Below are 23,915 nucleotides of genomic sequence, written 5' to 3'. Positions count from 1 at the left end.
CTGGTACGGCAACTGCTCCGCCCACAACCGTAAGGCTCTCCATAGGGTGGTGAAGTCTGCACAACGCATCACCAGGGGCAAACTACCTGTCCTCCAGGACACCTACACCACTCCAGGACACCTACACCACCTCCAGTACACCTACACCACAGGAAGGCCATAAAGATCATCAAGGACAACAACGACCCGAGCCACTGCCTGTTCACCCCGCTATCATCCAGAAGGCGAGGTCAGTACAGGTGCATCAAAGCAGGGACCGAGAGACTGAAAAACAGCTTCTATCTCAAGGCCATCAGACTGTTAAACAGCCACCACTAACATTGAGTGGCTGCTGCCAACACACTGACTCAACTACAGCCAATTTAATAATGGGAATTGATGGGAATTGATGTAAAATATATCACTAGCCACTTTAAGCAATGCGCTTTAATATAATGTTTACATACCCTTCATTACTCATCTCATATGTATACGTATATACTGTACTCTATATCATCTACTGCATCTTTATGTAAACATGTATCACTAGCCACTTTAACTATGCCACTTTGTTTATATACTCATCTCATATGTATATACTGTGCTCGATACCATCTACTGCATCTTGCCTATGCCGCTCTGTACCATCACTCATTCATATATCTTTATGTACATATTCTTTATCCCTTTACACTTGTGTGTATAAGGTAGTAGTTTTGGAATTGTTAGTTAGATTACTCGTTGGTTATTACTGCATTGTCGGAACTAGAAGCACAAGCATTTTGCTCCACTCGCATTAATATCTGCTAACCATGTGTATGTGACAAATACATTTGATTTGATTTGATATTGTCCTGCCAATAGCCCTGCTAACAGGCAAGTCTATTGGTCTGCTAATAGACAATTTGATTGCTCTGCTAACAGCTCTGCTAATAGACAATTATATTGTTCTGCCAATAGCCCTGCTAATAGACACATCTATTGTTATGCTAATGGACCTGCTAATATACATGGCTATTGTTATGCTAAAACCCCTGCTAATAGACAAGTCCATTGTTCAGCTAATAGCCCTGCTAATAGACAAGTCTACTGTTCTGCTAACAGTCCTGCTAATAGCCAAGTCTATTGTTCTGCTAATAGCCCTGCTAATAGACAAGTCTATTGTTCTGCTAATAGTCATAATGGATCTGTACTAGTATTTTCCAGTAAGCAACTTTACCTTCATTGGACAATCTTGTTCCAATATTTCTGTAATTCAGTGATATTGATTCCCATAGTAATTAATTATGTATCCATAACGAAATATACAGCTGCATTTTGAAAGAATATTTGTATCATTATCTTATTTAGGAAAGCATAAAGATGCTGATGAAGAAATACAGTACAGCTTTAAAGGACATTTTGCGGTTGCATGAGGTCACCCACACGCTCTTTAAACATCAGGATAATGTAGCATTTCAAGCATTTTGAAGATAGAATCCGACTCCATTTGGTTACTTGGCTGCAGTCTGACAAGTAAACACAGCCTGCAGTACATACTGTAGAAACACAGCCTACAGTACATACTGTAGTAAACACAGCCTACAGTATATACTGTAGTAAACACAGCCTACAGTACATACTGTAGTAAACACAGCCTACAGTACATACTGTAGTAAACACAGCCTACAGTACATACTGTAGTAAACACAGCCTACAGTACATACTGTAGTAAACACAGCCTACAGTACATACTGTAGAAACAGCCTGCAGTACATACTGTAGTAAACACAGCCTACAGTACATACTGTAGAAACAGCCTGCAGTACATACTGTAGTAAACACAGCCTACAGTACATACTGTAGTAAACACAGCCTACAGTACATACTGTAGTAAACACAGTATACAGTACATACTGTAGTAAACACAGTCAACAGTACATACTGTAGTAAACACAGCCTACAGTACATACTGTAGTAAACACAGCCTACAGTACATATTGTAGTAAACACAGCCTACAGTACATACTGTAGTAAACATAGTCTACAGTACATACTGTAGTAAACACAGTCTACAGTATATACTCCAGTAAACACAGCCTACAGTACATGCTGTAGTAAACACAGCCTACAGTACATGCTGTAGTAAACACAGCCTACAGCACATACTGTAGTAAACACAGCCTACAGCACATACTGTAGTAAACATAGCCTACAGTACATACTGTAGTAAACACAGCCTACAGTACATACTGTAGTAAACACAGCCTACAGTACATACTGTAGTAAACACAGCCTACAGTACATACTGTATTAAACACAGCCTACAGCACATACTGTAGTAAACACAGCCTACAGTACATATTGTAGTAAACACAGCCTACAGAACATACTGTAGTAAACACAACCTACAGTACATACTGTAGTAAACACAGCCTGCAGTACATACTATAGTAAACACAGCCTACAGTACATACTCTAGTAAACACAGCCTACAGTACATACTGTAGTAAACACAGCCTACAGTACATACTGTAGAAAAAGCCTGCAGTACATACTGTAGTAAACACAGCCTACAGTACATACTGTAGAAACAGCCTGCAGTACATACTGTAGTAAACACAGCCTACAGTACATACTGTAGTAAACACAGCCTACAGTACATACTGTAGTAAACACAGCCTACAGTACATACTGTAGTAAACACAGCCTGCAGTACATACTATAGTAAACACAGCCTACAGTACATACTCTAGTAAACACAGCCTACAGTACATACTATAGTAAACACAGCCTACAGTACATACTGTAGTAAACACAGCCTACAGTACATACTGTAGAAAAAGCCTGCAGTACATACTGTAGTAAACACAGCCTACAGTACATACTGTAGAAACAGCCTGCAGTACATACTGTAGTAAACACAGCCTACAGTACATACTGTAGTAAACACAGCCTACAGTACATACTGTAGTAAACACAGCCTACAGTACATACTGTAGTAAACACAGCCTGCAGTACATACTATAGTAAACACAGCCTACAGTACATACTCTAGTAAACACAGCCTACAGTACATACTGTAGTAAACACAGCCTACAGTACATACTGTAGAAAAAGCCTGCAGTATATACTGTAGTAAACACAGCCTACAGTACATACTGTAGAAACAGCCTGCAGTACATACTGTAGTAAACACAGCCTACAGTACATACTGTAGTAAACACAGCCTACAGTACATACTGTAGTAAACACAGCCTACAGTACATACTGTAGTAAACACAGCCTACAGTACATACTGTAGTAAACACAGCCTACAGTACATACTGTATTAAACACAGCCTGCAGTACATACTGTAGTAAACACAGCCTACAGTACATACTGTAGTAAACACAGTCTACAGTGCATACTGTAGTAAACACAGTCTACAGTACATACTGTAGTAAACACAGTCTACAGTACATACTGTAGTAAACACAACCTACAGTACATACTGTAGTAAACACAGCCTACAGTACATACTGTAGTAAACACAGCCTACAGTACATACTGTAGAAACAGACTGCAGTACATACTGTAGTAAACACAGCCTACAGTACATACACAGCCTACAGTACATACTGTAGTAAACACAGCCTACAGTACATACTGTAGAAAAAGCCTGCAGTACATACTGTAGTAAACACAGCCTACAGTACATACTGTAGAAACAGCCTGCAGTACATACTGTAGTAAACACAGCCTACAGTACATACTGTAGTAAACACAGCCTACAGTACATACTGTAGTAAACACAGCCTACAGTACATACTGTAGTAAACACAGCCTACAGTACATACTGTAGTAAACACAGCCTACAGTACATACTGTAGTAAACACAGCCTGCAGTACATACTATAGTGAGCACAGCCTACAGTACATACTGTAGTGAGCACAGCCTACAGTACATACTCTATAAACATGCCAGTACCGCCTGGCTCTGGACCAACGCATCAGCTGTCTCCTGTATTTCCAATGAGAATTTTCAAGCCGTCAATTCACTGATGAATGAAGATTATGAGCGATCAGCAAAGTCCATCTGTAATCTGTATGGCATCATGGCACATCAACATCACTCTCAGTCAGAAGACAGTAGAAGAAACTGGAGTGGACTCATGGAAAGGCTCAGTAAGATATGTTACATATATGTATATATGTTTCAATGGGCATGTACCATCATGAACATGGCATGGTCAAAAATCCTGCAGAAATGCAAAATTGACTGGCCCGATGAACTCGGAATGGCCGGGCAATGATAGCTGTTCCCTTCCGTCACTCGTTGTGTTGATTTCATCATGTCCGTTTGGTGATGTTTTTTCACTATAGAATCATATTGCAAGTGCACGTGCCTTTGCAGGATGTTTCAATGGGCATGTACATCACGAATTTGGCATGGTCAAAAGTCAAACTATACTTTGCTCAAACTAAACTTTTGTCAACTTTTATTATCATGCTTTTTATTTTTTTTACTTTTGCATAAGGCACATGTTTTGTCCATTTGCAATATGATTTCATAGGAAGTCAAAAGTCAATTTTTGGGGGGCCAAATGCCAAAATAAAAATGACATGCTCAAAAATACTGCAGAATTGCAAAATTGACTGACCTGATGAACACAGGATGGCCGGGCAGTGATAGTTGTTCCTTTCCGTCACTCGTTGTGTTGATTTCATCATGTCCGTTTGGTGATGTTTTTTCACTATATAATCATATTGCAAATGCACGTGCATTTGCAATATGTTTCAATGGGAATTACCATCACAAATTTGGCATGCTCAAAAGTCAAACTATACTTTGCTCAAACTATACTTTTGACAATTTTATTATCATTTTTTTCCCACTTGTGCATAACGCATATGTTTGTCCATTTGCAATATGATTTCATAGGAAGTCAAAAGTCAAAGTCAAAAGTCACTCTTTTTGGGGCCAAATGCCATAAGAAATTTGACATGCTAAAAAATCCTTTAGAATGGGCATTCGTGATTCGTGATGGGCATATACCATCACAAATTTGGCATGGTCACAAATCCTGCAGGAATGCAAAATTGACTGGACTGATGAACACAGGATGGCTTGGCAGTGATAGTTGCTCCTTTCCATCGCTCGTTGTGTTGACTTCATAATGTCCATTTGGTGATGTTTTTTCACTATAGAATCATATTGCAAGTGCACGTACCTTTGCAATATGTTTCAATGGGCATGTACCATCACGAATTTGGCATGCTCAAAAGGCAAACTATACTTTGCTCAAACTAGACTTTTTTTCAACTTTTATTATCGTATTTTTTATTTTTTTTACTTGTGCATAAGGCAGATGTTTTGTCCATTTGCAATATGATTTCATAGGATGTCAAAAGTCAATTTTTTGTGGGCCAAATGCCAAAAGAAATTTGACATGCTCAAAAATCTTTTAGAAATGCAAAATTGACTGACCCGATGAACTCGGAATGGCCGGGCAATGATAGCTGTTCCCTTCCATCACTCGTTGTGTTGATTTCATCATGTCCGTTTGGTGTTGTTTTTTCACTATAGAATCATATTGCAAGTGCACGTGCCTTTGCAGGATGTTTCAATGGGCATGTACATCACGAATTTGGCATGGTCAAAAGTCAAACTATACTTTGCTCAAACTAAACTTTTGTCAACTTTTATTATCATGCTTTTTATTTTTTTTACTTTTGCATAAGGCACATGTTTTGTCCATTTGCAATATGATTTCATAGGAAGTCAAAAGTCAATTTTTGGGGGGCCAAATGCCAAAATAAAAATGACATGCTCAAAAATACTGCAGAATTGCAAAATTGACTGACCTGATGAACACAGGATGGCCAGGCAGTGATAGTTGTTCCTTTCCGTCACTCGTTGTGTTGATTTCATCATGTCCGTTTGGTGATGTTTTTTCACTATATAATCATATTGCAAATGCACGTGCATTTGCAATATGTTTCAATGGGAATTACCATCACAAATTTGGCATGCTCAAAAGTCAAACTATACTTTGCTCAAACTATACTTTTGACAATGTTATTATCATTTTTTTCCCACTTGTGCATAACGCATATGTTTGTCCATTTGCAATATGATTTCATAGGAAGTCAAAAGTCAAAGTCAAAAGTCACTCTTTTTGGGGCCAAATGCCATAAGAAATTTGACATGCTAAAAAATCCTTTAGAATGGGCATTCGTGATTCGTGATGGGCATGTACCATCACAAATTTGGCATGGTCAAAAATCCTGCAGGAATGCAAAATTGACTGGACTGATGAACACATTGATGGCTTGGCAGTGATAGTTGCTCCTTTCCATCGCTCGTTGTGTTGACTTCATAATGTCCATTTGGTGATGTTTTTTCACTATAGAATCATATTGCAAGTGCACGTGCCTTTGCAATATGTTTCAATGGGCATGTACCATCACGAATTTGGCATGCTCAAAAGGCAAACTATACTTTGCTCAAACTAGACTTTTTTTCAACTTTTATTATCGTATTTTTTATTTTTTTTACTTGTGCATAAGGCAGATGTTTTGTCCATTTGCAATATGATTTCATAGGATGTCAAAAGTCAATTTTTTGTGGGCCAAATGCCAAAAGAAATTTGACATGCTCAAAAATCTTTTAGAAATGCAAAATTGACTGACCCGATGAACTCGGAATGGCCGGGCAATGATAGCTGTTCCCTTCCGTCACTCGTTGTGTTGATTTCATCATGTCCGTTTGGTGTTGTTTTTTCACTATAGAATCATATTGCAAGTGCACGTGCCTTTGCAGGATGTTTCAATGGGCATGTACATCACGAATTTGGCATGGTCAAAAGTCAAACTATACTTTGCTCAAACTAAACTTTTGTCAACTTTTATTATCATGCTTTTTATTTTTTTTTACTTTTGCATAAGGCACATGTTTTGTCCATTTGCAATATGATTTCATAGGAAGTCAAAAGTCAATTTTTGGGGGGCCAAATGCCAAAATAAAAATGACATGCTCAAAAACACTGCAGAATTGCAAAATTGACTGACCTGATGAACACAGGATGGCCGGGCAGTGATAGTTGTTCCTTTCCGTCACTCGTTGTGTTGATTTCATCATGTCCGTTTGGTGATGTTTTTTCACTATATAATCATATTGCAAATGCACGTGCATTTGCAATATGTTTCAATGGGAATTACCATCACAAATTTGGCATGCTCAAAAGTCAAACTATACTTTGCTCAAACTATACTTTTGACAATTTTATTATCATTTTTTTCCCACTTGTGCATAACGCATATGTTTGTCCATTTGCAATATGATTTCATAGGAAGTCAAAAGTCAAAGTCAAAAGTCACTCTTTTTGGGGCCAAATGCCATAAGAAATTTGACATGCTAAAAAATCCTTTAGAATGGGCATTCGTGATTCGTGATGGGCATGTACCATCACAAATTTGGCATGGTCAAAAATCCTGCAGGAATGCAAAATTGACTGGACTGATGAACACAGGATGGCTTGGCAGTGATAGTTGCTCCTTTCCATCGCTCGTTGTGTTGACTTCATAATGTCCATTTGGTGATGTTTTTTCACTATAGAATCATATTGCAAGTGCATGTGCTTTTGCAATATTTTTCAATGGGCATGTACCATCACGAATTTGGCATGCTCAAAAGGCAAACTATACTTTGCTCAAACTAGACTTTTTTTCAACTTTTATTATCGTATTTTTTTATTTTTTTTACTTGTGCATAAGGCAGATGTTTTGTCCATTTGCAATATGATTTCATAGGATGTCAAAAGTCAATTTTTTTGTGGGCCAAATGCCGTAAGAAATTTGACATGCTCAAAAATCTTTTAGAAATGCAAAATTGACTGACCCGATGAACTCGGAATGGCCGGGCAATGATAGCTGTTCCCTTCCGTCACTCGTTGTGTTGATTTCATCATGTCCGTTTGGTGATGTTTTTTCACTATAGAATCATATTGCAAGTGCACGTGCCTTTGCAGGATGTTTCAATGGGCATGTACATCACGAATTTGGCATGGTCAAAAGTCAAACTATACTTTGCTCAAACTAAACTTTTGTCAACTTTTATTATCATGCTTTTTATTTTTTTACTTTTGCATAAGGCACATGTTTTGTCCATTTGCAATATGATTTCATAGGAAGTCAAAAGTCAATTTTTGGGGGGCCAAATGCCAAAATAAAAATGACATGCTCAAAAATACTGCAGAATTGCAAAATTGACTGACCTGATGAACACAGGATGGCCAGGCAGTGATAGTTGTTCCTTTCCGTCACTCGTTGTGTTGATTTCATCATGTCCGTTTGGTGATGTTTTTTCACTATATAATCATATTGCAAATGCACGTGCATTTGCAATATGTTTCAATGGGAATTACCATCACAAATTTGGCATGCTCAAAAGTCAAACTATACTTTGCTCAAACTATACTTTTGACAATTTTATTATCATTTTTTTCCCACTTGTGCATAACGCATATGTTTGTCCATTTGCAATATGATTTCATAGGAAGTCAAAGTCAAAAGTCACTCTTTTTGGGGCCAAATGCCATAAGAAATTTGACATGCTAAAAAATCCTTTAGAATGGGCAGTCGTGATTCGTGATGGGCATGTACCATCACAAATTTGGCATGGTCAAAAATCCTGCAGGAATGCAAAATTGACTGGACTGATGAACACAGGATGGCTTGGCAGTGATAGTTGCTCCTTTCCATCGCTCGTTGTGTTGACTTCATAATGTCCATTTGGTGATGTTTTTTCACTATAGAATCATATTGCAAGTGCATGTGCTTTTGCAATATTTTTCAATGGGCATGTACCATCACGAATTTGGCATGCTCAAAAGGCAAACTATACTTTGCTCAAACTAGACTTTTTTTCAACTTTTATTATCGTATTTTTTTTTTTTTTACTTGTGCATAAGGCAGATGTTTTGTCCATTTGCAATATGATTTCATAGGATGTCAAAAGTCAATTTTTTTGTGGGCCAAATGCCGTAAGAAATTTGACATGCTCAAAAATCTTTTAGAAATGCAAAATTGACTGACCCGATGAACTCGGAATGGCCGGGCAATGATAGCTGTTCCCTTCCGTCACTCGTTGTGTTGATTTCATCATGTCCGTTTGGTGATGTTTTTTCACTATAGAATCATATTGCAAGTGCACGTGCCTTTGCAGGATGTTTCAATGGGCATGTACATCACGAATTTGGCATGGTCAAAAGTCAAACTATACTTTGCTCAAACTAAACTTTTGTCAACTTTTATTATCATGCTTTTTATTTTTTTTACTTTTGCATAAGGCACATGTTTTGTCCATTTGCAATATGATTTCATAGGAAGTCAAAAGTCAATTTTTGGGGGGCCAAATGCCAAAATAAAAATGACATGCTCAAAAATACTGCAGAATTGCAAAATTGACTGACCTGATGAACACAGGATGGCCAGGCAGTGATAGTTGTTCCTTTCCGTCACTCGTTGTGTTGATTTCATCATGTCCGTTTGGTGATGTTTTTTCACTATATAATCATATTGCAAATGCACGTGCATTTGCAATATGTTTCAATGGGAATTACCATCACAAATTTGGCATGCTCAAAAGTCAAACTATACTTTGCTCAAACTATACTTTTGACAATTTTATTATCATTTTTTTCCCACTTGTGCATAACGCATATGTTTGTCCATTTGCAATATGATTTCATAGGAAGTCAAAAGTCAAAGTCAAAAGTCACTCTTTTTGGGGCCAAATGCCATAAGAAATTTGACATGCTAAAAAATCCTTTAGAATGGGCAGTCGTGATTCGTGATGGGCATGTACCATCACAAATTTGGCATGGTCAAAAATCCTGCAGGAATGCAAAATTGACTGGACTGATGAACACAGGATGGCTTGGCAGTGATAGTTGCTCCTTTCCATCGCTCGTTGTGTTGACTTCATAATGTCCATTTGGTGATGTTTTTTCACTATAGAATCATATTGCAAGTGCACGTGCCTTTGCAATATGTTTCAATGGGCATGTACCATCACGAATTTGGCATGCTCAAAAGGCAAACTATACTTTGCTCAAACTAGACTTTTTTTCAAATTTTATTATCGTATTTTTTATTTTTTTTTACTTGTGCATAAGGCAGATGTTTTGTCCATTTGCAATATGATTTCATAGGATGTCAAAAGTCAATTTTTTGTGGGCCAAATGCCAAAAGAAATTTGACATGCTCAAAAATACTGCAGAATTGCAAAATTGACTGAACAGATGAACACAGGATGGCACGTGCATTTGCAATATGTTTCAATGGGAATTACCATCACAAATTTGGCATGCTCAAAAGTCAAACTATACTTTGCTCAAACTATACTTTTGTCAATTTTATTATAATTTTTCTTCCCACTTGTACATAAGGCATATGTTTTGTCCATTTGCAATATGATTTCATAGGAAGTCAAAAGTCAAGGTCAAAATTCAATTTTTTGGGGGCCAAATGCCAAAAGAAATTTGACATGCTCAAAAATACTGCAGAATTGCAAAATTGACTGACCTGATGAACACAGGATGGCAGGGCAGTGATAGTTGTTCCTTTCCATCACTCGTTGTGTTGATTTCATCATGTCCATTTGGTGATTTTTTTTCACTGTTGAATCATATTGCAAATGCATGTGCATTTGCAATATGTTTCAATGGTCATATACCATCACGAATTTGGCATGGTCAAAATCCTGCAGAAATGCAAAATTGACTGGCCTGATGAACACAGGATGGCCTTGCAGTTATAGTTGCTCCTTTCCATCGCTCGTTGTGTTGACTTCATAATGTCCATTTGGTGATGTTTTTTCACTGTTGAATCATATTGCAAATGCACTATGTTTCAATGAGCATGTACCATCACGAATATGTCATGCTCAAAAATCCTGCAAAAATGCAAAATTGACTGGCCTGATGAACACAGGATGGCTGGGCATTGATAGTGGGTCTTCTCCATCGCTAGTTGTGTTGATTTCATTATGTCCATTTGTTTTTGTTTTCTCACTTTTGCAAAGTCACTGTGCATTTGCAATATAGTTCAATGGGCATTTACCATCACAAATTTGTCATGCTATAAAAATCCTGTAGGAATGTGAAATTGACTGGCCCGATGAACTCGGGATGGCTGGGCAGTGATTCTGGTTTATCTCAATCGCTCGTTAGGGTTGATTTCAGAATGTCACTTTGGTGATTGTATCTCACTGTTTAAACATATTGCAAATGGACAAGAGTCACCAGCAAGTCACAGTCCATCAGTCAATTCGAGATCATTCTGACACCAAACTGATACAAACTGACACCAAACCCACTTTTTCCAACTCGTTTAGTAGCCAACTATCACACACTTCAGAGATGGCCCAAAATTCACAACACCTTCAGTTCAAACCATAAAATAAACGTAAAACACGTAGTTACGTTCTAGCTGCGGGTCCATTTCTGGTGTCATGTGTAGGCCTAGCTGAGGTGACCCCGAATCCAAAGTTTTGGCTCGCAAAGTCACGTGCATTTGATAGGTCATTTGGTGCCGAGCAAGAACCAAATTGGTGCTAAAAATCCACTTTTTTCCATGACTTGCTACGGGGTCCTTGAATGAGCTATCGGACAGAAACGTTGGGGTCCGTCTATATGGGCCGAGATGGTCGCAATGCACCTAATCTTGTGACTCTGGGACATTTCTAAATGTCGTCATTTTCGTGATGCAAAAATGAATTGAAGTCATTGCAAATGTACCAGGCTGTTTCTCGGCCCGAGAACCTTCTAGAGCCACGTAACTCACCACGTACTATCGACCTGAGGTCTAGAACAGGATTCTAAAGTTTCGGAACTCTAGGTCTGACGGTTCTTTAAAAGTTCCAACAAGGTTAACTAATGCAGGCAGTGTATGTCTCTACGCACCCCAATGGGTCCCTCCTTCCAAGCTGTGTGTGTGTGTGATTTAGTTTTCCTTTGAAATTTTATGGGAAAAATGACTGATTTACAGTTCATGGGGGTTGCCTAATCACACAAACGAAGTTTTGGAAAGATCAGACTTTTTTAACCCCTCAAAACAGCCCCTGAGACACCAATTATGGCACTTCCGGTTGGCACAGGGAGCTATAAGTCAACACACATCCTCATTGGGGTATGCTTTTACAGAATCCTGAGTTTTAAGTCTTTACGTTATGAATTGACTGATTTACACAGGGTTGAATGCACTATTTCTATCAAACTGCAGGCAGGGTATGGATAAACACTTTTAGGGTGATTTTAACCACTTCCGGTTTGTCCAGGAAGCTTAGAATCAACACAGGTCGACATTGTAGTGGCCTGATGGACTGTCACCGAAGACAGGTTCATACGACATTCATAACCCACATAGGCTTCAGGTTGAATTTAGGGGTGCAGGCAATGTATTCCTATGGGGAGAGAAGTCAATGCAAACTCTTTGATGTAAACACCTTCTTTTAACTGGTAAGGGTTAATGCCACACGGTCAAGGTTAGGCTTGCATGGATTGGGAGGACCTTAGGAACGTACCTGAGGTCGAATTGTGCTTCTCACCCTAACGGTTCTCTCACTGTCACCCAAAAGCAAATGACATTGTGGGGCAGGCTTCATTTTGGGCCTACTTTTCTAATGGTCGCTGCGCTTAGACCGAGTAAGCTACGGTCAAGCGGTATATCTCGTTGAACTCGGCACGGCCTCGGGATTATGGTAATGCCATTGCCTGCTCTCTGTGTCTTTAAGCACCACACTTTGTCACTCCATCCTTGCTGTGTGTGTGTGAGAGAGCTTTTCTTTGACATCTGTTGGGAGAAATGACTAACTTACAGTTCATGGGGGTTGCCTAATCACACATATGAAGTTTTGAAAAGATCTGATCTTTTTAACCCTTGGACACTGCCACTATGACACCATTTAAGGCACTTCCGGTTGGCACAGGAAGCTATAAATAAACTCATATCCTGATTTACATTTACATTTACATTTAAGTCATTTAGCAGACGCTCTTATCCAGAGCGACTTACAAATTGGTGAATTCACCTTCTGACATCCAGTGGAACAGCCACTTTACAATAGTGCATATAAATCATTAAGGGGGGGTGAGAAGGATTACTTATCCTATCCTAGGTATTCCTTGAAGAGGTGGGGTTTCAGGTGTCTCCGGAAGGTGGTGATTGACTCCGCTGTCCTGGCGTCGTGAGGGAGTTTGTTCCACCATTGGGAGGCCAGAGCAGCGAACAGTTTTGACTGGGCTGAGCGGGAACTGTACTTCCTCAGTGGTAGGGAGGCGAGCAGGCCAGAGGTGGATGAACGCAGTGCCCTTGCTTGGGTGTAGGGCCTGATCAGAGCCTGGAGGTACTGCGGTGCCGTTCCCCTCACAGCTCCGTAGGCAAGCACCATGGTCTTGTAGCGGATGCGAGCTTCAACTGGAAGCCAGTGGAGAGAGCGGAGGAGCGGGGTGACGTGAATTGGGGTATGCCTTTACAGAATCCTGAGTTTTACGTCTTTACGTTAAGAACTGAGTTATTTACAGAGGCTTTAGTGAGTGTGTGTTATTTCAGAAAATCATAGAAATTCACAGAAATCTCGCAGAGCTCCGCAGCACACTTTAAAAAGATCGTATGAACACCCTGCAACTGGATCTGTAACTGCTTATAAATAAAACACCTATCTTTGAACATCACCAATTTGTCATTGTACGATTTCTCTTAAATGACGATAGATAAATGGCTGGTTCTTTTTTTATTGACACCGGAGGCTCCTTGACTATTTCTCTATTTTCATTTTGGAACTTTAATCCCAGAGAAATGGCCATAACTCAAAAACCATTGAGGCCTAGACGCCATCTTGTTCGGGGCCAACTGCCCATTATGCCAAACCTACTCTCACCAAGTTTCGGCTTCAAAATATTTTCCGTTTTGGAGATAAGGCCATGTCGTGATTCGTGATTTTTTGTACAATTGCAATATGATTGCTTATGCCTCTTGTGGGATTTTCCGGGACAGCGGAAAAATTACCAAAATTTGATTATTTTATAAAACGGAAACCGAATGTCCGAGAAAATTCATTTGATGACTTCCCGGTAGGTCCGGCCCTGCCGCTCGGCCCGACGCTGTCCGCGAATTTTAGAAATGTTTTCGGGTGTCTAGTTAGGGTTCGAACATTTGCAATATGGACTTTCTCACTAACAATACAGCAAATGTCAAAATGTTCCCTTAAGGTATGTAGGCGAACAGGGGACACCGTGCGCAAGGCTGGTGCCATGTAAGCCGGCCCAAGGAGACGCACTGGGGACCAGATGCGTAGAGCCGGCTTCATGGCATTTGGCTCGACGTTCAATCTAGCCCGGCCGGTACGCGGAGCTGGAATATACCGCACCGGGCTATGCACCTGCACTGGAGACACCGTGCGCACCACAGCATAACACGGTGCCTGCCCGTTCTCTCTAGCCCCCCGGTAACAACAGGAAGTTGGCGTAGGTCTCCTACCTAGCGTCGCCATACTCCCTGTGAGTCCCCCCCAAGAAATTTTTGGGGCTGACTCTCAGGCTTCCATCCGCGTTGCCGTGCTGCCTCATACCAGCGCCTCTCAGCTTTCACCGCCTCCAGTTCTTCTTTGGGGCAGTGATATTCTCCAGGCTGATCCCAGGGTCCTTCTCCGAACAATTCGTCCTCCCATGTCCATTCCTCTCTTTGTTGCTCCTGCTGTTGCTGTTGCCTGTTATCACGCCGCTTGGTCCCATTGTGGTGGGTGATTCTGTAACGGCTTTCGTCTGGTGAAGGAGAATCGGACCAAAATGCAGCTGTCAGGACCCGGTTTCGAACCTGGGTCTCCGGAGTGAGAAACAGTCACTTTACCAACTGAGCCACGAATAGACAGCAGAACCCAGAAGATGAGGCAGACACAGCAGTACTTAAGACGGTGTATTTAATAAAGAAAAAATCCTAAAATGCAAAAAATGGCAAATCCAAAAGGTGGTAGGAAAAACACAAAAAAGACCTCAAAAGAAACTCACCAAAAAATAAACAAAAACAAAAAACAGAATACCACAAGAACTTCACCCGGAATCAACAAGAGTACACAGAACACTAGGGCAGGGTGCTAACATACAAACACAGAGCACAGAACTGAGGGAAACAAAGGGTTTAAATACAATCAGGGAAAACGAGACACAGGTGCAAATAATAATGGGGATCAAGGGAAAAACATAGGGACAAAAAGCACAATGGGGACATCTACTGACCAAAACCCGGAACAACCCTGGCCAAATCCTGACAGAATCCCCCCTAGGAACGGCTCCTGACGTTCCTACCAGCTCTCTCAGGGTGGAGGACCCTGAACTGACGAATGAGGTCAGGGTCCAGGATGTCTTTGGCAGGAACCCAGGAGCGCTCCTCAGGACCGTAGCCTTCCCAGTCCACCAGATACTGCCAGGACCGCTGCACCCGGCGGGAATCCAGTATCCGGTGGACGGTATAAGCCGGCTGGCCTCCAATGACACGAGGCGGAGGGGGAGGTCTGTCTGCCGGGACAAGGGGAGAAAAAACAACAGGTTTTAACAATGACACATGAAATGTGGGATTAATCTTAAGGGATCTGGGTAAGTGTAGGCGATAAGAAACTGGGTTAACTCTCCTGGCAACCTTGAAGGGACCGATGTATTTTTGGGACAGCTTGCGAGACTCCACCCGTAGAGGTAAGTCTCTTGTGGAAAGCCAGACTCTCTGGCCGGGGCGCAGGGTAGGCCCGGGACGGCGACGTCTGTTGGCTTGTTGTTGATACCTCTGTGAGGAACGCATCAGATTAAGACGGGTCTTCCTCCACATAAGCCGACAGCGTCTGACGAACCTCAAGGCTGAAGGCACTCTGACTTCTGCCTCCTGGTCCGGGAACAATGGAGGAGCATAGCCAAACTGACACTCGTGCGGGGACATACCAGTGGAGGAGGAGCGCAAGGTGTTGTGCGCGTATTCGGCCCAAACAATAAAGGATGACCATGTGGACGGGTTGTCATGAGTCATACATCGGAGGGTGGTTTCCAGCTCTTGATTCATCCTCTCTGTTTGGCCGTTGGACTCCGGATGGTACCCTGAAGATAGACTGGCAGAAGCCCCCATGAGTTGGCAGAAGGCCTTCCAAAACCTTGAGGCGAACTGAGGACCTCTGTCAGAAACCACATCTTGAGGAATGCCGAAGACTCGGAACACATGATTAATTACCAACTCAGCCGTTTCCTTGGCAGAAGGTAACTTAGTCAGAGGGATGAACCTGGCCGCCTTTGAAAACCTGTCGATTATGACTAGGATAGTAGTATTGCCATGGGATGGAGGAAGTCCAGTAATAAAGTCCAATGAGATATGGGACCAGGGTCTGTGGGGAACAGGTAAAGGGTGAAGGAGTCCTTGAGGGCGGAGGTGAGAAGATTTGCCCTGGCAGCACACGGGGCAGGCATTGACGAAAGTGGCAACGTCTTCTCTTATGGTAGGCCACCAGAACTTACGCTGGATGAACTCCAAGGTGCGACCTACGCCCGGATGACAGGTGAGGCGAGAGGAGTGCCCCCACAGAAGGACCTGAGTCCTCACTGCCTTGGGGACAAACAACCGATTGGCAGGGCCTCCTTTAGGGTCCGGTTCGCTAGCTTGAGCACGTCTCACGGTATCCTCAACTTGCCACGAGATCGGAGCCACAATCTTAGCAGCAGGAAGGACAGGCATGTCCGTGTCATCTCGAATGGCAGGAGCGTAGACTCGGGACAGGGCATCCGGTTTGAGATTCTTCGACCCGGGCCGATAGGTGAGGATAAACTGGAATCGATTGAAGAAAAGAGACCATCTAGCTTGTCTAGAGTTCAATCGCTTCGCCTGCTGGATATACTCCAGATTTTTGTGGTCCGTAAGCACTTGAAACGGGTGAGAAGCCCCCTCGAGCCAGTGTCTCCATTCCTTCAATGCCATCTTAACCGCTAGGAGTTCACGATCCCCCACATCGTAGTTCCTCTCAGTCGGGGTAAGCCGGTGTGAGAAGAAAGCGCACGGATGAAGCTTCTTGTCTTCACCCCTCTGAGACAGGACAGCTCCAACACCAACCTCTGATGCGTCTACCTCCACCACAAATGGTTCATCCGTAGTCGGTAGTATCAGGATGGGAGCAGAGAGGACGCGCTGCTTGAGTCCTTGGAAGGCCGTCTCAGCTTCTCTTCCCCACACAAACCTTGCATTGCCACCTTTGGTTAAAGCTGAGAGAGGAGCTGCCACCAAACTGAAGTTCTTGATGAACTTGCGGTAAAAGTTTGTGAAGCCCAGGAAACGCTGAACATCCTTAACGGATTTGGGGGTGGGCCAATCCGCTACCGCCCCTACCTTCCTAGGGTCCATTTGGACTCGACCGGGTTCCACTACAAATCCCAGGAATTGTACTCGGGATGAATGGAATTCACATTTTTCCGGCTTAACGTACAGATGGCTGTCCAGGAGGCGTTTGAGTACTTGTCTGACATGCTTAGTGTGTTCTTGAAGGGAGCTCGAAAAGATGAGGATGTCATCCAAGTAAACGAACACAAATATGTTAAGCATATCCCTAAGCACATCGTTTATGAGCGCTTGGAACACCGCTGGGGCGTTGGTCAGGCCGAAGGGCATCACCAAGTATTCATAGTGACCAGTAGGCGTGTTGAAAGCGGTCTTCCACTCGTCACCAGGTCTGATCCGCACAAGATGGTATGCGTTCCGCAGGTCAAGCTTAGTGAAAACAACTGCTTCCTGGAGCAGCTCGAAGGCTGTGGCCATAAGGGGTAGCGGGTAACGGTTACGGACGGTTATGTCATTGAGTCCCCGGTAGTCGATGCAAGGACGTAATCCACCATCTTTCTTGGCCACAAAGAAAAACCCTGCTCCCGCCGGGAGGTTGATGGACGCATGAGGCCTGCTTCCAGAGAGTCCTTGATGTAGGTATCCATAGCAGCTCGTTCGGGTGGAGATAGGGAAAAGATCCGACCCCTGGGGGGGCAAGTGCCCGGAAACAGGTCGATGGGACAATCGTAAGATCTATGGGGTGGTAGCATGGTGGCCCTCTGTTTGCTAAACACCAGTTTGAGGTCATGGTAACACTCGGGAACTCGGGTCAGGTCGATGGATTCTAAAGACTCGGGAGTAGAACTCGGGGAATTCTGGAAAATACAAGTAGCTTGGCACGTAGGACCCCACTGCTTGATAGTGCCCACAGACCAGTCGATGTGAGGGTTATGGCTGTGAAGCCAGGGGTATCCAAGGACGAGAGGGAACTCGGAACAGGAGATCAAATGAAAGTTCATCAATTCCTGGTGTTGTGAAACTGAAAGTCTCAAGGAGGTAGTGACATGAGTGACAAGTCCAGATCCCAAAGGGCTTCCATCCAATGTAGTAACCCTCATGGGGTCACTTAGAGGTTCAGAGGGAACGCCATTCTCCTTCGCCCAGACACCATCCATGAAGTTACCTGCGGCTCCAGAGTCTACCAAGGCTTGAAGGTGAAGCTTGTGGTTGTCCCAGGAGAGGGTGACTGGAATGAGCAGACGGGAGTTGGACGGATGGGAGGAGGTTATGTTTCCCGTTACAGTTCCCCCGGTCTGTACGGGACAGAGCGTTTCCCTGGAGCCCGGGACACGTGGAACGGAAATGGCCCGGTTTGCCGCAATATAGACAGCGTCGCTCCCTCATCCGGCGGTCTCTCTCAGCCTGGGAGATGCGTCCAATCTGCATGGGTTCCGGTGGAGCCAGCGATGATAAAGGTGGGGACTCGGAGCTGGGACTGATAGGGGCTAGAGGTCTACGGTTGAGTTCTCTCTCTCTCAGACGCTGGTCAATGCGTGAGGCCAACTTGATCAGGGACTCGAGATTGTCCGGTGGTTCCCGAGTGGCCAGTTCATCTTGGATAGTGTCGGAAAGGCCTTTCAGAAAGCACACCGTGAGCGCCTCGTTGTTCCAGCCACTCGCTGCTGCCACCGTGCGGAACTGGATGGCATAGTCCGTCACGCTGCGCCAACCTTGATGGAGAGTCAGGAGCTGTTTGGCTGAGTCAGAACCACTGCTTGGGCCTTGAAACACTCGTTTGAATTCCTCAGCAAAGGCAGAGTAGCTGGCACAGCAGGAACTATGGGCATCCCACACAGCAGTAGCCCAGGCCAGGGCTTTTTCCGACAGCAGGGTGATGATATATGCAATCTTAGACCGGTCGGTGGGAAACGACGAGGGTTGCAGCTCAAAGGAGAGAGAACATTGAGTGAGAAAGCCTTTACAAGCACTTGGATCACCTGAGAACCGTTGGGGAGGTGGAAGACGAGGTTCAGCCAGGGGGTTAACTGCCATGGGTACGTGAACCTGAGGTACTGGGACGGAAACTGTTGCCGGGGTAAGTCGATCAGATATTTGCTTAATGGAATTCAGCATCTCCGACATAAGATGAGAATGTCTAGCCATTAAGGCCTCTTGCTGAACCAGGGCGGCTTCGTGGCATTGGACAGTCTCCTGGTGGTGGAACAGCGTGGCAAAAAGGTCCTGGGAACTAGCTGCCTCTGGGTTCATTTTTGGCTCTGTGTTTCTGTCTGGACCCGGTTTCGAACCTGGGTCTCCGGAGTGAGAAACAGTCACTTTACCAACTGAGCCACGAATAGACAGCAGAACCCAGAAGATGAGGCAGACACAGCAGTACTTAAGACGGTGTATTTAATAAAGAAAAAATCCTAAAATGCAAAAAATGGCAAATCCAAAAGGTGGTAGGAAAAACACAAAAAAGACCTCAAAAGAAACTCACCAAAAAATAAACAAAAACAAAAAACAGAATACCACAAGAACTTCACCCGGAATCAACAAGAGTACACAGAACACTAGGGCAGGGTGCTAACATACAAACACAGAGCACAGAACTGAGGGAAACAAAGGGTTTAAATACAATCAGGGGAAACGAGACACAGGTGCAAATAATAATGGGGATCAAGGGAAAAACATAGGGACAAAAAGCACAATGGGGACATCTACTGACCAAAACCCGGAACAACCCTGGCCAAATCCTGACAGCAGCGTAGTATTTTTGAGACATGTTTAATTATGAAGAAAACGAACAATACAAAAAACAACAAACGGAACGTGAAAACCTATACAGCCTATCTGGTGACAACAAACACAGAGACAGGAACAATCACCCACGAAATACTCAAAGAATATGGCTGCCTAAATATGGTTCCCAATCAGAGACAACGATAAACACCTGCCTCTGATTGAGAACCACTCCAGACAGCCATAGACTTTGCTAGATAACCCCACTAAGCCACACACCCAACACCCCACAAAACCCCAAGACAAAACACACCACAATAAACCCATGTCACACCCTGGCCTGACCAAATAAATGAAGACAAACACAATATATTACGACCAGGCGTGACAATCATCATAATGATTCCACATGTTATAGTATGAACCTGGATCATCATAATGATTCTACATGTTATAGTCTGAACGTGGTTCATCATAATGATTCTACATGTTATAATATACCATGGCCTTTACTAGCCAAAGGTTAAACTACTGTTATGGTTATGATATAATATGGTGTTGTGTCACTAGACTTTGACCAGATATTATTGCATCCAAAGATCAACTGAACCTAGAACATAGATACAGAGACACTTGTCATCAGGAAGGTGATCTCTCAACACAACGGAAAATACCTCAATGACTTGACATGTTCTGGTTGTGAATTCAGGCTACAAGGTAAGAATCTTCCCAGGAATTATTGTAAAGTGTGTAGAGACATTCAATGTCTGGTGTTATTTTAGTATAGTGAATGACAGTAAAACACTCAGATGTAACAGTCCATTTCACCTGGGACAGCTACGTGACAGTTCAATCATACAAAATGGCGCTAACTGGGTGTTGTCAAGTCACACTCAAAAACATGTTGTTCATATATTCGTATATCGTGGTTATTTTACAATTTGTATATTTTTAATGTATAAATTGTAAGTCGTCTTTCAGAATATCAGAACATGTGTTGTTTTCTAAATTCCAATGAGCTCCTGCTTCCTGTGTAATTTGGTATGAATCCACTGAACAGACTTTTCTTAACATCGATATTATGAACTGAATTCAGTAACAGCATCATAATATCATACCTGTTGAACAAAGCAACACACTAGAATGAGAGAAATTATTAGAAGAGAAAGTGAGACATTATTATTAATATTACTATATATTATATTGTTATTATTATATTATATTATAATTATTTTATTATTATTATTAATATTATTAGTTACACTATATGGATAAAAGGTGAAAAATATCATCACGACTGCATGTTCATGTGATGCAAAAAATCACCTGACTGTTTGTGTCTGTTAGTAAATGTTTTATTTATAAGAGATCAGTAATTAAATAGAACAATTGACCTTCAATAATTAGGTGTCACTTTGTTAACCACAACCAACATGTTGGATCTCTGTTCAGGGGTCAGTGCTTGAAAATGAGTCTCTCTGGTGAAAAAGAGGAGGGGGGCCCTGCCTCTAAAATGAGTCTCTGTGAGGAACATGACTCCAAAGATAAGAGGTGAGATGACGATGTTGTATAGGAACATATAAAGAGTTAATTTCTAAATAATTATTTCCACAATTTTTTCACAATTGTTATTTTTCATCAGAAATTATTGTTTATGGGAACCTTCATGTGGCTGTAAAATATTGTTGTTATTAGAATTGAATTCATAGATTTTTGTGTATGAATTTTTGTTTTGCAAAATGCTACAGTACCTTGCGAAAGTATTCGGCCCCCTTGAACTTTGTGACCTTTTGCCACATTTCAGGCTTCAAACATAAAGATATAAAACTGTATTTTTTTGTGAAGAATCAACAACAAGTGGGACACAATCATGAAGTGGAATGACATTTATTGGATATTTCAAACTTTTTTAACAAATCAAAAACTGAAAAATTGGGCGTGCAAAATTAAAAATTTCTTGAAAAGTTTGTCTTGAGGATGGCGTTATAATTATATCCTCGACCAAATCGATATCTTCTCCTTCCGCCACTGTGGGTTGAAAAAACAGCTTAGTAGTACGCAAATTAATGAATTTATCAATTTCAGTTTCCTAGTTCTGAGACCTGCCCATATAGGACCTGCCTCTCAATATTGGTAATCCAATCAAAATACGTGCACGCACTATGCCTGCTAGCTGGCTCCTGTGTAACACTGGAGCCAGCCAGCAGGCGTACAATAGCCAACTCTAAAGCTGATTGATTGACACTAAATTTTAATTTCCATTCACTTTAAGCTACAAGCGCCCGCACTGTTGATTCTGAAGGCCTGGGGGCAGATTTTAGACCCCTGGCAACACATGATGGCTGAATAGGATTGGATAAAAGATCTAACATAAAGACCAGCCCTCCAAATCTCAACGTGGGGCTGGAAGCAGTGCAACCAAGAGGAAAGCTATGAAATGAAGAGTATAACTCTTACTCTGGGGAATAATTTAATACATATTTGTGGGAAAATATATTTAAAAAATATATATATTCTAATGATGTTTAGGCCAGCAGAGAAGGCCTTGCTGGCCCTGACGGCCCACCACTGCATACATTACAATACAACGTTGACCATTAGTTACAGCAAACAACAAACATGTCTCTTCTGCTCCGTTCTTAACCCCTCCTCTCTTCACAAGATGGACAGTATAACTTTAGTGTTTAACCCTTATGTGTCCAAGGACCAAACTTTTGAATATTATTTTCAGTGCGCTTCAACTAGGCTGGAAACATGACATTTACAACAACATTTCTTTTCTGATAACTAGTTCATTGCATCCGCCATGGTGCCCAGTTTCATAACATTACATTATGTTATAGAGTAATCGCTAAAAAACAGGCCTTATTTTAGGTCATTCTTCTTCCTGCCAGTTCCTATTAGTTCTATTGAGCTCCGTGGAATCAACTCACCTTCTGAACGTTCTATTCCCAACTCATTGTTCTGCGTCACAATGGCAGCTTCACTATTGTATCAATGACACCTGCCGGCATTAAGCTTGAACGCTGACGTCAGGTTACTTATTATCAACAGGGTTACAGCAACACCTAACGAAAACGAATGTCTGTCCTCTTTTTCAAGATGTGGCCGATTTAAACAGCCAGAAGTCATTTTTTTAATTAAGAAACAACACTTTTTTTGTGACTTGTTGTTTCTAAATGGCTGCAAGGGTAAATTGATATGCATCGAAATGTTCGTTCGTAGTCATCGGATTGAGTGAAAGCTGCGCAGTTTCACTGAGTTAGAAAACAAATGGACAGGTGTAGCTCATTGATTTGTAGATCTGACGCAGTTGCTACCTCAGATTATGAGCCCAGCAGGTGTCGTGAATGAGTTATGTAGTACCCACAGAAGGCCACAGGGAGGAGCAAGAGAGCTATAAACCCATACTGTTTTTTTACCTTAAAACCCCTAAACCTAACAATCAATCAAATGTATTTATAAAGCCATTTTTACATCAGTATATAACGCTACTTATTACCTATTTTAGCATTAACCTTAACCCTAATTATTTAGAAACTGTTTTAGTAATAATATTATGTTAGTAAATACCATTATGGTACTAAATAGCATTTTGATTATTTTGTTAATCAAAACCTGTCTCAGCATTTTGCTGTTTTTGTTTTGTTATTTTATTATATTTATTATTGCAAGGCAGAACACTTGATCAACAAGCCACATCTGTTTAATTTTTCAAATGTGGTTTGAACTGTGTGACCAAGTAACCTCTATGTGAAAGTTTCAGCAATTGGCGTGGGATAGTTTGGGCAGGTTAGAGATCTAAGGAATTAACCAGAAAAATATACTTTATTTCTCAGCTGCCCCACCAATGTATTTGAATTAATAACATTTAATTGCAAAATGTCCA

The 23,915-nt window shown here is 41.8% G+C and overlaps 1 protein-coding gene across 3 annotated transcripts in view; it reads left to right on the top strand.

Annotated features, from left to right (window-relative positions):
- Nucleotides 1-23,915, top strand: part of LOC135537550 (NACHT, LRR and PYD domains-containing protein 12-like) — a 186,376-nt gene that overhangs the window by 83,944 nt on the left and 78,517 nt on the right. Inside the window, exons 1-2 of one of the 3 annotated variants that reach the window (XM_064963684.1) lie at nucleotides 20,635-20,743; nucleotides 21,479-21,577. The exons of the other annotated variants lie outside the window; for them this stretch is intronic. Coding sequence (XP_064819756.1) covers nucleotides 21,495-21,577 — 83 coding nt within the window. The 5' untranslated portion in view covers nucleotides 20,635-20,743; nucleotides 21,479-21,494. Of the gene's footprint in view, nucleotides 1-20,634; nucleotides 20,744-21,478; nucleotides 21,578-23,915 lie in introns of those variants that run through there. 3 annotated transcript variants of the gene reach the window in all.

Source organism: Oncorhynchus masou, unplaced genomic scaffold (assembly GCF_036934945.1).
Source record: "Oncorhynchus masou masou isolate Uvic2021 unplaced genomic scaffold, UVic_Omas_1.1 unplaced_scaffold_814, whole genome shotgun sequence".
Classification (NCBI taxonomy): domain Eukaryota; kingdom Metazoa; phylum Chordata; class Actinopteri; order Salmoniformes; family Salmonidae; genus Oncorhynchus; species Oncorhynchus masou.
The sequence above is the reverse complement of the archived record's forward strand: the minus strand, read 5'-3'. Positions and strand labels throughout refer to the sequence as shown.